General features: G+C 36.8%; 1 protein-coding gene and 1 non-coding gene across 2 annotated transcripts; both read left to right on the forward strand.

Moving 5' to 3' along the window:
- Positions 1 to 227: 227 nt before the first annotated feature.
- Positions 228 to 16,784, forward strand: AsnS (asparagine synthetase). Its single transcript, XM_083111834.1, has 11 exons — positions 228 to 413; positions 1,695 to 1,822; positions 2,664 to 2,789; positions 4,036 to 4,273; positions 4,520 to 4,696; positions 6,042 to 6,220; positions 7,694 to 7,871; positions 11,171 to 11,378; positions 12,070 to 12,243; positions 15,089 to 15,232; positions 16,502 to 16,784. Exons 2-11 carry the CDS (start codon positions 1,697 to 1,699, stop codon positions 16,629 to 16,631), a joined length of 1,680 nt encoding a protein of 559 aa, XP_082967960.1. The 5' UTR covers positions 228 to 413; positions 1,695 to 1,696; the 3' UTR covers positions 16,632 to 16,784.
- Positions 12,602 to 12,672, forward strand: TRNAS-GGA (transfer RNA serine (anticodon GGA)). Its single transcript has one exon. It is a non-coding gene; the product is annotated as a tRNA-Ser (tRNA).
- Positions 16,785 to 17,490: the final 706 nt, after the last annotated feature.

Below are 17,490 nucleotides of genomic sequence, written 5' to 3' on the forward strand. Positions count from 1 at the left end.
ACTGGGGAGGCAAGGACAATTTACTTTTTCTCTCTAGACAACGCTTAGCAGTAAGAGGCCACAGTTCGGGGGAAACTGCCCCTCCCCCGCCACACACACACTTAATCGTAAGCACTGCTTTCGGAACTTGGTTTATTTATCTAAGCTTTGTGGGAAATTAAACCCTAATATTTTACGTCACAGGTTGGAAACACTTTCATGCGCAAGTCGCGAAGCGCGCCAAACAGCTAGACATGTGTATCGAATTGATTTAGCGCGTGTATGTGGAATAAGTGCCGTGCCACGTTATCACACATTTCCGCAGGAACTTGTATGTGTCAGGTGTGCAAAACGTTCTGTCTTGAGCATTTTGCGAACGAATGTTTTGCTGGAAACACGGCTAACTTGTGTAGTGTGTAATATCAATAATACAGGTAGGTACCGGCATATTTATATCATGTTTTTTTTCCGTTAGTATTTGCAGTTCAAAATTGCATTTATATAAGTGATGACAAACTGACGCGGTATATTGATGACGAAGCTCATATATGTAGTTATACAAATCGGCAATCCCCAGATTTAACAGCTGATCTAGCTAACTAAATCGAGTTGATCATTGACCTTGAGGAGAAATTGGGGCAGTAGAGGATGAATGAATGATTACTGGTCTGGCTGATTAATGTGTCAGAGACCCTACCGTATGTTCTCCTAAAATGTGTTTATTTTAAGGACATGATTGATTGTATCGTGAATCCTGAAGCAGCATCACTAATAACAGCTGACCACCGTGATAGCAGGCCCGTTATTTATTTATTTATTTTAATGTATTTATCTGGGTGATGTAAACCATAAAAACTGTTTGCTTCACTTTTAATAATGATTAATAATGAAACTGAAGTTTCTTTAGGCATCCTATCTCAGTTTTGATGAGATCATCTCATACTTTCTTTTCAAAAATGTAAATTACTGTGCTGATGCAATCCGGACCACCTTAAGCCAGACAAAAGTTTTAGAGGTACATAAGATTGTTGGGAGGACCGGCGCGTTTTCACCATGCTCTATTTGTTTCGTTCTTTGCGTTCTGATTGATTGATTATTAGCATCCGTTCAACTTGTACAAAAGATCCTCCTTTCTCGTCTCTATTTTTTTCTTGAATATTTCAGTTGTCGTGCAGTGACTTGTGTTTACGTATACGAAAATGGAAAATTTCCCTTAAAATAGCGAGTTTCGGAGAATGTAGAGTATCAACAAATCGATTAGGCCCAACATTTCTATGTTACTTCTGAAATTGCCAACACAAAACTTTTCCCAGAGACTTTTTTCCTCACCTACAAAATCGCCTTTTCCAATATAATATGCTAGCTCACATGAAATTGAATTAAATTGACTCTTATCCTTGCATAATAAGATGGGCTTCCCCAATGGTGATAGATAGCGTCCTCACCTTGTCATCAAGGTTTCTTGGGTTCGATGCCCGGTGGAGGCACATTGCACAGTGGTTCGAATCTCACTTTAAACTGTAGGTCCAGTCCCGATTAGCTTATCAGTGCATAAAGTGGGCTTAAAACAACTATTCAAACAAACAAGCTAATGACATCAGTTCAAAGTTGATTAAGCAAAATTTAATATGTTATGCATGTTCTATAAACATGATTTGTAATGTATTTATACAAGTGAATCACTTTTAATTTTAACAAGATTTTATTTCTTACAGTCATGTGTGGAATTTGGGCTATATTTGGTGTTGAGACAAACAACACAGTTCATACCAGTGATGCATTTAGTAAAATCAGACACAGAGGTCCAGATTCGTGGAGAATTGAATCTGATCAGAGGTTCCAGGTATGGAGACCTATTTTTTTCTCTTTCAATTTTCCATCAGGGGAAGTGGGGTAAGATAAAATTAGAACAAAAATAATCATGAATTGAGCTTTGTATAACATTATAGGTGTGTTTGTGTGCAGAAAAATCACCATACTTCTATGTGCATAAGAACACTTGCATGAGTTTATTTTTATCTGTTATCAGTAACACTTCAGAGATAAGTACCTTTGTTTGAGTTATTCTTCAGTTTCAAATATGTGGTTTGTATGAATACTGCTGCCACAAGCGAAGGTTAAAGAAAATTTTCAAACAATAATTTTTATGCACTCCCTTCTGATTCTCACTTTTCATTATAATAATAAACACAAATTACGTTCCAATAAGCTCTGTATGGTTTTGTGGCACCAATTACACTTTTCACACCAATGAATTTGGATGTCGCAAAGCATCATGAAATATGGTGTAACATTGTCAGTAAGAAAATAGTATGCATATGAGCATAATTTGTGTTTTTACAGCTTCATAAAATATTTCAAATGTTCTATTGAGAGGAATAATTTCTTAACAGAAATCTAAAATAGCATATCCTACAGGATATACTTTTATCTTATTTACAAATATATCAATTTCCAAAATCACGATTAATAAGACCATAGAGGAAAAACTGTGTATATTTCACTATCACATCTGCTGCTGTGTGGCTAATTTCTGAAGGTTATATATTTCTAATATGTTATTTTGTTATGTTAAATATAAAGTTTAACACCTTAAGTTTACAGACATAACTTTACTGCAATGCAAATTGCATTTTGTTACATTAATAGTGCCACAATCAGTAATGCATTTTAATATTTTTCAGCATTGTTGTGTTGGGTTTCATCGGTTAGTCATTGTTGACAGTGTGTATGGTATGCAGCCAATGCGACTGCGACAGCATCCACATGTCACGTTAATATGTAACGGAGAGCTTTACAACTGCATGAGGGTAAGTAAGTGTAATGTAATTAATGTGATGTGTGCATTTTAAAGAATGCAGTGGTGCCATGAGATTGTGCCCAGAGTAGGCAACATACATTAGACATAACATGGTAACATAACAAATTCAATCTTAAAGTTCTCTAAAATCAATTTTTCCCCAGATTAAGGGAAGTAAATTTTATATTAAACATGCTTGATATGTGCAAAGATTAATTGGGACTAGATTTGAACAACAGAAATGTGCACTCTTGTTAAACACTACCCAAAATAAATAATTAGCACAATACAAGACATTTTAAAAGCCTGTCCAAGCTTTCGACTCCATCTCGGAGTCATCATCAGAGTTGGTTGAGAGACAGAGAGTGGTTTCCACAAAAGTGTTGCTGGCACATGATGTAAGAAGTTTTTTTTAATGTCATAAAATATGTGCCTTCATGGCACTGGTAATGTTACAACCCAAGTAAACAAAAGTGGTTGGGCCAACCGTACTGAAAATGGTTGGCCCAGCGTAAAAATGTACCGTTGGGCAACGACAATTTTCACTGTGGTTACAACGTGTGGTTTTTACGTTGGCCCAACGTACTGAAAACTAAAGAATGGATAGGTTTGTGTTGATATATACATAATTTATTGTCAGGCTAAATGTAAACAATAGTACAAATTATTTATGAAAATAAAAAAAATACACAGCACTTTCTCAGTCACATGGTATCATTGTTGTCCTTCAAGTGGTAGCACAAAAAGTTTCTGGTTTACTTAGTTTTCCACCTTTCATGGAATTTAGTCTGCACAAAACATTGTTTAACCATCTTCATAAGAATACCTGTACAAGTGTTCTTGTTCTGCTACAGAACAGACAAACAATAAAAATTCCTAACACATCTTTCATCCATGGCGGTTGACAAAGGACTGGTGAGTGACTGCAAGTTAAAAATATCCTCTACTTTTATTAAAAATATATTATATTTCGAGTATGTGCTGTGACTGAAATATTCGAAAAGAAACACTGTTACATGCCATTTATTTTACACTAGAATTTACAGCATACTCCTGAAAGTTGTCTTAGCATGAAAAAGTTATTTTTAAAACTGATTTTGACTCTTTTTTCCATGGTTGGGCAAACGTTGGCAACCACTGTTGGCTCAACGTAAAACCTGACGTTGGCCCAACGGTTGTGGTTACTTGGGAATTCTTGTAATAAATTGTTGTCATAGTTTTGTTTACTTCAAATATGAATCTATTACTCATTTCAGCTGAAGGATGAATTCAACTTCAACTACGAGACACTTTGTGACGTTGAATGCATCATTCATATGTATTCCAAGTTTGGCATAGAGAAGTGCACAACCAACCTGGATGGGGTTTTCGCATTCTGCATAGTTGATACAGACAAGCGCCGCGTTTACATCGCAAGGGATCCGTTCGGAATTAGACCAGTCTTCACACTGCTTAGTGATTCTGGTGTTCTAGGTGTCTGCTCTGAAGCTAAAGGTGAGAATGTGGTTTACCTACATGGAATTTTTCTTTACATAAGTTATCACAGATATTTTGTCACTGTACTTTTTAGTTAATTGTTATTACAGACTCTTTTTTTTTTAATATATGGTTAAACTTTTGAATCTTAATCATTAAAGAATTAAAATTCTGAAAACAGGTGCCAATAAAGTAAGAGTATTATAAATGTCAATAATACGAGCATGTTTGCTTTGAGGTAAACCAGTTCCACATCTGTTTCAGGGTTGATGGATTTAGCCAACAGTTTCAATGGACACAAATGGAAGATAGAGCCTTTTGCACCAGGACACTTTCAAGAATATCAGCTGAATGATGACGGGACAGTAAAACTTCTTACGAAAAAGAAATTTTATACAATTGGCGACATTCCCAAATACAGGCCATTGGTTAAGTATGAAGGTGAGTAAGTCTTGTTAAGTTTTCAACTTGTCTAATGACTTTTTTTCCTTCAGCTGTTTCTTTACAGAGTACCGCAGTTAGCAGGGAGGATTCATGCACTTAAAATTATAAAAAAATAGACGAAGTACTATACATGGTTTCTACAGACTTGGGAGTCCTGGGAAATACAGAAATTTCAGGCAGTATACAATATGAGTGGTGTTTATTTTGGTTTTTCACATATTTAAAAATAAATATTAGTCTGCTCCAGTAAAAAAGAAACCTTAATTAATCTGATATGCATCCCATATATGTAATCTAGTGGATGTAATATATATTTGAAAGTCAATTATGCTGATCTATATCCCAAATGTGTAATGAAGGGTATGTAATATAGGTATACTTGTAACTTTAATTATACTGCATCTCAAATAAGTAATCAAGTGGATGTATTTGTACTGAAATCATGCTAATGTTATATGTAACAAATGGCGTGCTCTATACTGCTGCAGATAGAAATAGCTACAATGTAGTCAACAGAACAAGAACAAATTACAATTACAATTATAACCTGTATTCTTCTTCAGGTATGAGAGGGTTTCGTAGTCATTGTTGCAGGTAAAGACATTTGTTTAAAAAGTTGCCAAGTGACGAAAAATGCAGCCACGAAACGCAAGCTAAGATCTGTGCAATAGAGAATGAATTGTTAGCCAAGCAATACAATCTTGGAGCTAATTCCCTTATCTTTTAACCTGTCTCTAATAATATATTGCTAAAAATTTGTTTCCCCTGAAGAATAATCTAAGTTGATCCAAAAATTCAGAGGAAAACTAACATAAGGTTCTAATTGAGGTTCTTCTCTAGGTTAAGGTGGCACTGGCCATTTGGAAAATTGTTTTCGAAAAACTGTTATGATATTCCAAATTCTGTAAAAATGACATCTAGAATTCCTTTAAGAGCATTCAAGCAAATTGTCTTGTTTACTTTCGCTGTGATAGAAAATAAACTCACTGTACAGAAAAAGTACTTTCAATATCTGGACAACACTAAGATGCACTTGAATGCTCTGAACGGAATTGTAAACGCCCCCTTTTTTTTCAGTAGTTGCAATATCATAGCAGATTTACTAAAACGACTTCACCAGGCCTTACAATGTCAACGATGCATGGTATTAAATAGTAATTTTTTAGTATTGATATTAGTGCCACCTCTAAGTTGCCATCTGTGTATATTAAATGCAGGATGTTAATTAAAATTGTGTATAGTGCAATGTTCGACATACATGCTGGTGTGTGCCATATTATAGCATGTCTTCAGATTTCCATGTGAACTTCAGTTTTAACTATGGCTTTGTTCATTCTTCCAGACCTGCATCCGACAGACATCCATGCCAACATTAGACAACTTCTCACAGCAGCCGTAAAGAAAAGGCTCATGGCGCACCGTCGTATCGGATGTCTCCTGTCGGGAGGCTTGGATTCGAGTTTAGTCACGGCCCTGGTTGTGAAGTTGGCGAAGGAAGCAGGATTAGAATACAAAGTTCAGGTGAGGGCAGGGTTTGCGCTGATTTAGGAAAGTCAGGGAAATTGATCTGTGACTAAAAGATTAAGAAATATTAGGACTGGCATTTTCACTGATATGGCTGTACTAGAGATGGAACAGTGTGTAATATACCCCAAATTCTCATATTATTATGTTCATCTTTATAAACACATAGTATTTCATATGTCCTAGTTTTGTAAAGTAAGTGTCTAAATACTCTTTTTCAAAGCAAAACCTGTTACGGTTCCTGTATATTCATTTTGAAATAAGTGTTGTTTAATCAGTCTCCTACTAAATGTAGACACAGTTTGAATTGAAAGGATATATGTTAGGTGCCTTAGTTTGGATATTTGGGTAAAAGTTCAGTATATCGAAGACACATTAAAATCTGATATTTTGTGTTTCGCATGGTTTGTACTTACCAATTGTGTATTGCGGAACATAGTTCAAGGTGCCATAATGCTTTTTACATGAAAACAAACACAATTTTTCACATACAGAGTGATTCCTTTCTTCGCTTCCGTAACACATGTTATGGCGGGCACATTTTGACTCAAATTGTGGGTATTCAGTGTTTCCAACCTTCTTCACCGAAAAATACCTATCATCGTGTTTGTCACGTGTAAAAATTTTACATTATGCACGGGTTTGCTGACGGATAGCTCCACGAACCATTTCCGATAAGGTGAGGTTAGGTTAGGTTTGGTTCGGTTAGGCAAGCATAGTGAAAAAAAAGGGGCTTACGTCATCAAATGCACGCAGCATGCAGTTCAAGTAGCGAAAGCAATGGCAATTGTGCGTCGGTGAGTTATTTCTCTTGAAAAATACATGATTTCCCTGTCAAATATATTCCACGATGAAAGAAAATATCTCGACGAATGTTGGAAAGCTTGCACAAACTCATTTCCATAAGTAGTTTCTTGTGTAAAAATGAAGAAATGTGTGTCTGATATACCGAACTTTTACCGATATTTGTAAATTCGTACACGATTGATTGTCTTGGCTAGCACATAGCACAGGTCTGAGTTCTTCAAAGATGATTTCACTCGTTTTGTATGCAACAGTTTGTCCCGTTCAAGTGAGTGTCATGCTTTTTCAGTTTTCACGAGAATATAATGTAAAGTAAATGACATGTTCTTTTTTAAATGACATTATAACTTGAATGATTTACATGTGAGAATGCACAAACCTAGGGAAAGTCCTGGAATTTCCTTTTCTAAGTTGATGGTAACACCAAATGGGATGAGATCAGTTTATAAGATAAAATTGTCAATAATTTTAATGATTGATATTTGTATAAAACACCTACAAGATGAAATTTACGAACACGGCCTCAAGTTCCGATCCTTGCAAAACTACAAACAGTTTAATGATGAATATAAAATTTTATTTTACAGCCATTTATACCAATTAAAATCTGCAAATTGCATTAATTTAGTGTTTCATGTAGTGTACTGTCGTAACTTTTTTTAATAGACTTTTTCGGTTGGAATGGAGACAAGTCCAGACATAGCGGCTGCAAGAAAAGTTGCCGAGTATATTGGGAGTGAGCATCATGAGATATTTTTCACAAAGAAGGACATTGAGGAAATACTGGACCAGTTAATTTATCACTTGGAAACTCCAGATATCACTACAATCAGAGCATCTATAGGTACTGTATTTTCTTCCTGTGATAAGTAAGCAAATAGATAATTAGAATTGTTTAATGTGGAGGTTTTATTTAACAAAATGTTTGTAGCATTAGGCAGTGCAATATATGAGGGGTTCACTGCACAAGTGGCATAACTCCACTCAGCGGCGGCTCAAAGGGTAGAGCCGCTGTGCCATGGCACTACCCTCGCAAGAAACACTTACCTCGCGAAGTATTGTTAAATGAATACATTGATAGTTTACAAACAAGGAGATTCGAATCTTGCAATCGGTCAAGCTGACGTGACGACCGCCCCAACCTCCTCACTGCATCGCCAGCTGTTTCGTTCGTACCCTCGCGAGGCAACAGTCCGTGCTGCCCAAGAGCTGGCCTAACCCATGGACCTAACCAAGTTGACGCACGTGCAGAGGGTTGAAGAAGTCTCCACGAGGAACATTTCCATGAGCCGAGAACAAAGTGGCAGGGGGGCGGAGTTAGTCCATAAGAAACCGTGCCCGTCTTCGCCTGGCACGGCGAGGGAACTTTCGCAGTGTTGACACAGTTCCCACCTTCAGAGAAAAGTTGCTAAATACGACTGATTTGTAAGACGGGAAGTAATTTCTGCCTACTTTTGGAGAAACGAACGTAGTATTTTTCCAAAGTTAAATTAACATTTTTGATAATAGATAGATGCACCAAGAGGGCCATCCAGACTTTTTTTAAAATATAAAAGTAAAAAATCCTATGATGATGCGAGTTTCCTTTGGCATTTCGACAATTTCTTTTCATAACAAAGATATTTTCGACATCCAGTTAGAATACGTGTGCAGGGGGAGGAGAAGGTGATAAGAGTTTTTTTTCCTTTCCTCTTGTAATTGTTATATTTTTAGGGAAGTGCGGAGGTGTTTTTTTTTTTTATCACATTGGCACTACGCATCATAGTTGCCGCCGGCCGCCACTGACTCCACTTGAAAGCTGAGTAACATGTATAACTTAGAATTGTGAAGTATCAACATTTCAGTGCTAGAAGTAAGTATCTCCTAAGTTTCAAAGTCTTGCTCATAGAGGCACCACTGTGTTTGTGCTCCAACAGCTAAACATGGTATTACGTTATCTGAAGGTGCCTTTTTCTCAAAACTGTCTTGAATGTAGTTACGCCACTCTACTCCGAACCCCTGGTATATTTGATGAAATGGGATAAAAATGTGATGTAGTCATGTTGACAAAAAATGACACTCTTTGAAGAATAATTATCAATTACAGGAAAAATAATTTGAACATCATGAAATTTGAACTACAAGATGCTTATTCTAAATGCCCAGAATCTATTCAAATCAATACACTTAATTTTTCCATGTAATTTTCTTTAACTATGGTTCATTTTGCCACCTTTCTACCAGCTTCGTCAGGCCCAGAATTGCGCTTCAATTTGGTACTACAGTAGCTCCCTTGTATATAAAATAACAATATGTTACTTTATCAGTAGACAAAGGTATGTTACTTAACTGCTATGGTATGTATTTCCTTAACCTCTTGAATCCCAGCCTGTAGATAGAGAGCAGAATCCCACGACCATGCTATGCGGAGAGCATTAGGCAACACCCAGTGATAGTGCAAACGAATCGTCAATCACATTGGTTGCTAATTCCATAATTTTTGTATTCAATGATGATTAGAATTGTTGTTTTAAGTCCACTTTATGCACAGAAAGGCTAATCGGGACTGGACCTACAGTTTAAAGTGGAATCCGAACCACTATGAGATGTGCTCCACCAAGTATCGAACCCGGGACCCCTTGGTTACAAGACTACGACGTTACCACTGCGCCATCAAAGAGGCCCTCAAATGATTAGAATTAACATTATTCAGCCACCCATCAGACACATGTAAAGGGTTGTTGAAAAACAAATAAACACACAAAAAAAATGTGAAAATCCAAACTATATTGAGAAAACTGTCAATATTGGATGATCCGATGTAATGTACTCCATGCCGGCTCTCTTGTTAGTCCATGCACACAAATATTTTACAACATGCGAGAGAAAAAAAAAAGCGCTTCAAAACACTTGCAGGTGTTGACAGTTCTTCAGTCATGATGGCAGGATGAAAATCATAGTCATTTTCAAACTTATAACATGGATTCTCACGTGCATCACTGAAAGGATCGTTCAAGGATGTCCAATCTCTGACAGACTTTGCCTCGTCTTCCACATCGGATATATCTGAATATTCAGACTCGCTACAGTCACTCTCCTCTTCTTCCGAAACATAATCCGACAAACTACTATCCTCTTCCTCGACATTTTTCTGCTTTTGTTTTTCAAAATATGCAACAAAACAAAAACACACAGGTCTCCTCAATAGCACGGTTACGCACTTTCAGCAACAGATGGCGTAACGAGTGTGCTTTGCTCGTTACTTGCGATAGTCACGTGTTCAAATGATGTCACAGCAACATGTAGACTTCGGTCCTTCCTTACCAGAGGCATTCGTACGTTTTCTTAGCCATTGCCATGCAAGAATATTTCCTTTTCGGCCAATAGTACCAGCTACGTATGGGCCGTATGTAGTGGTAGTCAGAGGTTAACTATAAATTTTGTCCTGCTCAGTGATCAAGCACATTAAGTGGACAATCATTGAATCTCCCCAGCAAAGTTCCTGGTTGTGAGTCCTGACCTGGGCATTCTTGTGAGAAATTTGCTTCAACAATTTCATCTTATCATCACTCATCCCTGTCATTGTTATTAGCTAAAGAGTGTCACAAAAGCAACAACTAAATAACTAAGAGCCACATATTTATGGTGAATAAAATAGCAAGATTTTGGTATAAAAATCTTGATATATTTCGGGATCAAAAGTGGTATATAAAGCAACATTTCAGTGTTAAAATGGTGCATATGTAACCCTAAATTTGATTTAAAAACTACTTATGCAAAATAAAAATTTTCCTTATAATAGCACATTTATGTAGTTATGAGTGTATTAAAGTTTATCCTTGTGTAAAAGAGTCCATTTTCGCTTCTCAAATGCAGCAGAATTAAACAATTTTCTGTGATTTGCATAACACGTAGGATAATTCAGACTTCAGAAAGTGTCCCATCGGTAAGTAAACTCGAAATTTTGTGTTCAAGAGTTCATTTTGCATTTCACTTTGTATCATTTCATGACAAATCATGGCAGGCAAATGCACCTCACGCCTTTCAAAAAATGAGAAATGAACATTACAGTGTGAATTGATTTTTAAAAGCTGTCGCTGAATTGATATTGTTGGTTATACAGGATTGCTAAGAGCTAATCATCGAAACGTAACTGCTTTTCAGGTATGTACCTGGTATCAAGATATATCCAGACGACAACAGATACAACTGTGATATTCAGTGGTGAAGGAGCAGACGAGTTGGCGCAGGGCTACATATACTTCAGAGATGCACCGTCTGCTGAGGAAGGACATAAGGAGAGCTTGAGGCTTCTGAATGACTTGTACATGTACGATGTCCTTCGTGCCGACAGAGCGACTGCAGCTCGCAGGTAAAGAATACAAGCTTTGTTATTTTTTTGTTTAGGAGTATTGCAGGGGCGAGCTCTTACAGATATATTGCAGTGTAAATCTCCTGGAAACAAAAACATATTTGGAGATTGGTCTTTGTTGGGGTCTGGTCCCTTCCTCCTTCAGAGTAATGCCTCCCCGATGGCACAGTGGTGGCATCATCGCCTTGTAATCAAGGGGTCCCAGGTTCGATACCCTGTCGCAGCACATAGTGGTTCGGATCCCACTTTAAACTATAGGTCCAGTCCCAATTAGCCTTACTATGCATAAAGTGGATTTAAAACACCAAACAAAAATTGCCATGCAGTCTAAGGTGCAAGCTTTGGGCTCTGGCTACAGGATGCATGCAAGTTCGAGTCTCCTGGGTGAAGCGTAACAACTTTTCTCCTGAGATTTTGGCCTGTGTATGGGACCAGTGGCCACCCACCCATCGTGAGGAAATTGGGGAGCTACGAATGAGTAGCGTAACATGGTCATAGAAAACCAACAACAACAACAACAACAACTGGTGGTTCATCTTGCTGATCATATGTCACCCCGTAACCTGTAGGATGATTGGCAGTCGGTGGGTAGATGGGCTCTTATGCCATGGGTTGTTATAAATACAAAAATTAATTAAAAAATAGTGGATTCTACGTTTGATCCTTAACTAATTTGTTTTGTCTGTTTCAGTCTTGAACTTCGAGTGCCTTTCCTAGATCATCAATTGACGCAGTATTACCTAAGTTTACCTTCTGAGCTGAGGCAGCCGAAGGACAAAGTGGAAAAGTTCCTTTTGAGAAAAGCATTTGATGGCACCGGGCTGCTGCCGGACAGTATTCTGTGGAGGCCAAAGGAAGCATTCAGGTAATGGAGAACATGAAACGAATGCATGTTAAGTTTTATACGACATTTGCACCTGAATAACAAGCCTTATCATTCCATTAAATTAGGCACACACAGGAGATGTACTACGTAGATTTTTCAGCGAAAAATGCAGGCTCAACCAGGACTCGAACCCGGGTCTCTGGCAATCCGTGCCACTGCTCTACCACTGAGCTAATTGTGCCTAATTTAACGGATTGACATCTCTACCCTGGGAGGAACCAGGCAACGTCGACGTCTATAGTGTTTCAAAGGCAACAGATCCCGTTGCAGTAGCACTTGCAGAGACGATTTCACACATGTAAAACAGCGCCAGCGAAAATGCAGGGGAAGCCATGCCGGCTCGGTAGCTCAGTGGTAGAGCAATGGCACGGATTGCCAGAGACCCGGGTTCGAGTCCTGGTCGAGCCTGCATTTTTCGCTGAAAAATCTACGAAGCCTTATCATTGTTTTTGTTTTTGTTTTTTCGTTGTTTTTTTTGCATTAAGTTTGTCTAATAACTGGAAATTCCATGATAACTGAGAACTGCAATGTATATTTACAATATCACGATGTGGGAAACAGATGATCTTGGGTAGAAATTTTATCCGACCATTTCCCTGTATAAAGGAGCTCTGGGGCTCCCACAGCCTCAGCCATGGTTACCTGGGAAGGAAGAAACAACATGTGAGGCTAAAAGTGGCCTGAGTGTGGTGCCAATCACATCACGTCCACAAAAGGCCAAGATTGTGAATTTCCATATTATTTATGAGAATGATAAAATTGCCATGGCATTCTACAGGGTGTCCGAAAAGTAATGTAACAGACTGAACGAACGTAACTTTTGTACAAAAAGTGATAAGACAGCTGTTGAGTCGCTTGCAATAATTGTGTATCGATGGTCTCTGTGGGTATTTATCAAATTGATAAAAGAATGATAAGTGTTTATGCATTTTATGTTTTACAGACGATTTATAGGGTTAATCATGGCATATTCATTAAAAAGTATGTTTCTTTTTTTTAATTTCAAGTAGTACTGGCAGTGCTGGTCATGTCAGAGGGCAGTGCCAGGTGTGCCCGACATCTGGCTGTGTTATGCAATCAATGCCAAGATGAAAGAAGTTTTCAAATTTATCATAGAAGAGCTGAGCTATTTGTATTTTTGTACCTTTTTACACCTTACTAACTTTTTTTGCATACAGAACATTCATTTAGAGCATGATTTTCGTGTTTAATGTTTATAAAATATACACACAGATAAAGTTAATACCCAGTGTATGTTTCATATGTCTATCACTTTTTGTACAAAAGTTACATACGTTCAAAGACTCGGTTGCATGTATTTCCAGACACTATAAATATTCAACAATACATTCATAATCATATTAACACATTGTTGACATGTCCAGAGTATACATGTGGTTGAACTTTATGTGCATTGTACATCATTTGTTCTGCAAAGGATTACATCTGTGAGAAATTGCACTGTACATAGGATTACCAGATGTCCAGTTTTTCCCGGGCATGTCCTACATTTTAGCCTTACGTCCGGCATCTGGATGAAATATCGTAAATGCCCTACATTTTGAGCATCATATAATATTAATGAGGGAAATAGGTGTTTCAGTTAAACAAAAGAAATCATGCAAGGTACAAGTCTATGGACTGCACTCCCAATAGTGAAATTTATTTTGATCCAGTCATTGCCAAAAAAGAAAATTAAAAAGAAAGTTTCTGCTAGAACAAAATCGGAAGCAATTAATGAACAATATTTAGGGACCACATTCTGATGTCACTCTTCAGTGTCTGGGTGAAATTTCTTGCCTTGGTGTTAAAACTGATGGAGCAAGGTGTTCCCCATTCTTATTCAATATTTTGATTGTAAAGCAGGGGCATAGAGAAGAAAGTTATTGAAGTAAAGAGCACCCTAGATGAAACATCTGGAAACCATTTCAAGTCACATTAATTGCTGATTTTTTGTTTGCCATTTCAGGTCATAATGAGATAAGCGAGTACTTTCATTACCATCAGTACAACAGAGTCATGAGAGAGATATTTTTTTCAAAAAGTCTGTAAAAAGTTTGGGACTGGGGTTCAGTATAATTTTGAAGAATTCAGTCTCTCAAAAATATATTTTGACTAAACCTGAAATTTTAGAAAAATTGGCTTCTATGGAAAGTATCAGTTAAAACAAGTAGTAAGAAGTGGATTGTGTAGTATTGATTACAACTTTGGAAATTTTGCATTTAAGATTTCATTAAAATATATTTTTTAAATGCTGAAACGTGTAAATTTTAAATTACTTCTAACATGTTCTGGAAATGTGTATTACTTATTGTGAATGTTATGTGTCCTACATTTTGACTTAAAGTCCTATATTTTGGGACAGCATGTACTACTTTTCCCTCGTAGTGCCGGACCCTGTGGCCAAATGGTTAGCACATCGTGCTGTGATGCCAAGGGTCCCGGGTTCGAATCCTGCTCGGGCTTGGCTGTTTGTGAATGTCCATTCATCAATTTCATCACTCATCCCCACCTTCGCAAATTAGCCAAGAGGCACAAAACGCGAAGTAAAATAAACTAAATCGATCAATTTTTTCTCATAGCGGTCTGGTAACCCTAACTTTACAGTCTGTCTGTGTCAACACCGTAGACGTCATCAAGTATTTTAAAGCTGAGAGATCCCATTGTTTGGACATCATCACAGTTGTCTTACTATTGTGACTGACACATGAAGAGTTACTGAAGATTGTAACTTGACTACAGGGATCAAATTAATTACTGTAATATCTATTCTAATAGTTACTTCAGTTAGTTCGAATGCGTTTTATAATCTGATCTATTTCAGTGATGGTGTAGCAGAAAAGAAGAAGTCATTGTTTATGATTATGAACGAGATTCTTCAGGATCGTATAAGTGACGAAGCTGTAGCATTAGCACCAACCAAGTACCCAAAGTGTACCCCCAAGACAAAAGAAGCCTTATATTACAGGTAGTTTACCAATATTCTTAATACTTTTTAAAGTTTGGTATTACATACTATAAAATTCACTCTAATACCCTGAAATACATTAGTTTTCTTACAAATGCAATAGCAGCACAAAAACAGTGTAAAATTACTTTATTAATGTTTCATGTATATGTTTGTTTGCAATGTCAGTCTCTCGATTAGGTTATGGCCTGATCCAAGGTCTGTAAAACCTTAACTTTCCTTTTTTTTTTTTATCTAATCAGTATATGTTTTTGTTTAAAAAAATAATTTGTCTGTGTTATTTCCATATTAACACATTCATGCCCATCTCTGAGAGGGGCATTTAAATGGCCAGCCCAGGCATTTTCTGATTTCAAACTTACCTAAAAATAAATGTAACTGCCATCTAAAATTTTCGAGTTTTCAAAATGGCATCCTGGGGGCAGCAAATGGCTCTATTAGTCAACTTTTTCAGCCCAAAGAATAGGGACCCGAACTGTTTGAGTGTTCCTGCTGGTATCGCACACTGATACCCCCCATTGGCCTGCAAGGATCTGAATGTGTTTGATCCTCTGGAGTCCTTGTTAATTTGGCACCCCCAATCATGCTCTCTGGTACCACATCAGACCTCCCCCTAATGTCACATGGTGCACCCCTTTTCTTTCTCTAATCAGCAGGGGGGGGGGAGAAAATGCCCATAAAACATGAAAAAATGGACACCGCTGCTAAATGACCTTAGTTGTTCACGGGCAAATGCAAGCACATACTTTAAAACGACCATGGCCGTTTATGGTTGGGAATGTGTCAACTTTCTTTTCAAAGATATATATTCAATATATATATTGAAGTTTATTTTATTTTGGATTGAATGGCTAGGACTTTAACATGTTCGACATTCCATTTCAGTACAGATAAAATTAGAGGAAGAAGAAGAAAGAAAAAAAGAAGTAATTTACTCAAGAAAGCCCTTTTCAGAGGAATTGAAAATTCTTCCAGGTTTCAAGAAGTTGAGTTTTTGTCCGAGTTTCAGATCAAGGGACATCATTCCATTGTTTCAATTTGGATTTTACCCTTGCTTCGTGCACCCGGTCTGCCTTTCTATCCTCTTGATGAACAGACAACGTTACAAAAACTTTACCGTTATTGTTGGGCATTCGAGTCTTCAAAGAGTTGGTTCCATCTATCCCTAATACCAATACATCAGTATTAATATTGGTTCATTCCTAATATTAATCCATCCTTAAATATTTGTCTCTAAAGACTGATTGCAATTATGTACTTCGTTTGCAGAGAAGTGTTTGAGAAGAACTTCCCAGGCCAAGATGATTGGGTCCCATACTTTTGGATGCCTCGATGGATAGAAGTGGACGATCCATCTGCTCGGTTTATTAGCCATTATTCTCAAGATTCATCTAAATGAACTGTCATGTAAATAAATCTGACAATTATGTGGTTCTGGGAAAGGGTATAAATAAATGTGTGTAAAGATTATATATTGTGAATATTTAAAACTACGAATGTTAAGTATGATGTAAATTTGTTGATTTACTGAATTAAAGAAAGTTTAATGTAAGTATAGTTTTGTATTATATAATGCAATTGTTAATGCATATTGGACTATGCAAAGTATTTACAAAAAGGTAATTAAAGCATTATTTACTATTAATTTAAAGAATTACATGAAGATAGAGAAAATTATTTTTTATTTTTGAGTTACAAATCTGTTATTCAGTAATGTTAGACTTCTCTTTTTGCTAATCTTTCTGTGCAGGTTTTGCAACAGTGCACTGCAATTTTTATATTTATTTATGTGCATTCTCTATCTTCAGCAGATTTATTTAATAGAAGTACTTCAAATGTAATTTCAAAATATATAAATAAAATATAATACTTACCACACAAATCATGCATGTAGTAACAATGAATCAGTCCCTGTACACACAGGAAAAAAAAACTGGTAGCAGAGACAAATAGGACAATATAGTGACGAAATGACTCACCCAGTATTGCCAGATGAGAAAAGTAAAAAAAAATATTATAAGGGGGAAAATGTCTGTAAACAGTGAATTTCTCATGGAGCATGATGAATTGTATCCTATATAAAAAAAATTCCTTTCCATTGATTAACTTCACATTTGTATCATCAGACATCACTGTATTTCTTACTTGTTTCTGCAGATACCATTTTCAATTGTGGATAAATCGCAAACATGCATTTTTGGCAAAATGTTAATCTCTTATTCTTGTACATATTGTCTGTCCTGAAAGTATCAGTTTAA

This window comes from Lepisma saccharinum, chromosome 25, assembly GCF_977018435.1.
Source record: "Lepisma saccharinum chromosome 25, izLepSacc3.1, whole genome shotgun sequence".
NCBI classification, from domain to species: domain Eukaryota; kingdom Metazoa; phylum Arthropoda; class Insecta; order Zygentoma; family Lepismatidae; genus Lepisma; species Lepisma saccharinum.

What these genes read in the sequence shown, in the direction of transcription:
- AsnS (XM_083111834.1), top strand. Translation starts at nt 1,697, where the DNA reads ATGTGTGGAATTTGGGCTATATTTGGTGTTGAGACAAACAACACAGTT. An exon ending in AGAGCGACTGCAGCTCGCAG is followed by an intron (nt 11,379 to 12,069) that starts GTAAAGAATACA and finishes TGTCTGTTTCAG; the next exon opens with TCTTGAACTTCGAGTGCCTT. An exon ending in AAAGAAGCCTTATATTACAG is followed by an intron (nt 15,233 to 16,501) that starts GTAGTTTACCAA and finishes CTTCGTTTGCAG; the next exon opens with AGAAGTGTTTGAGAAGAACT.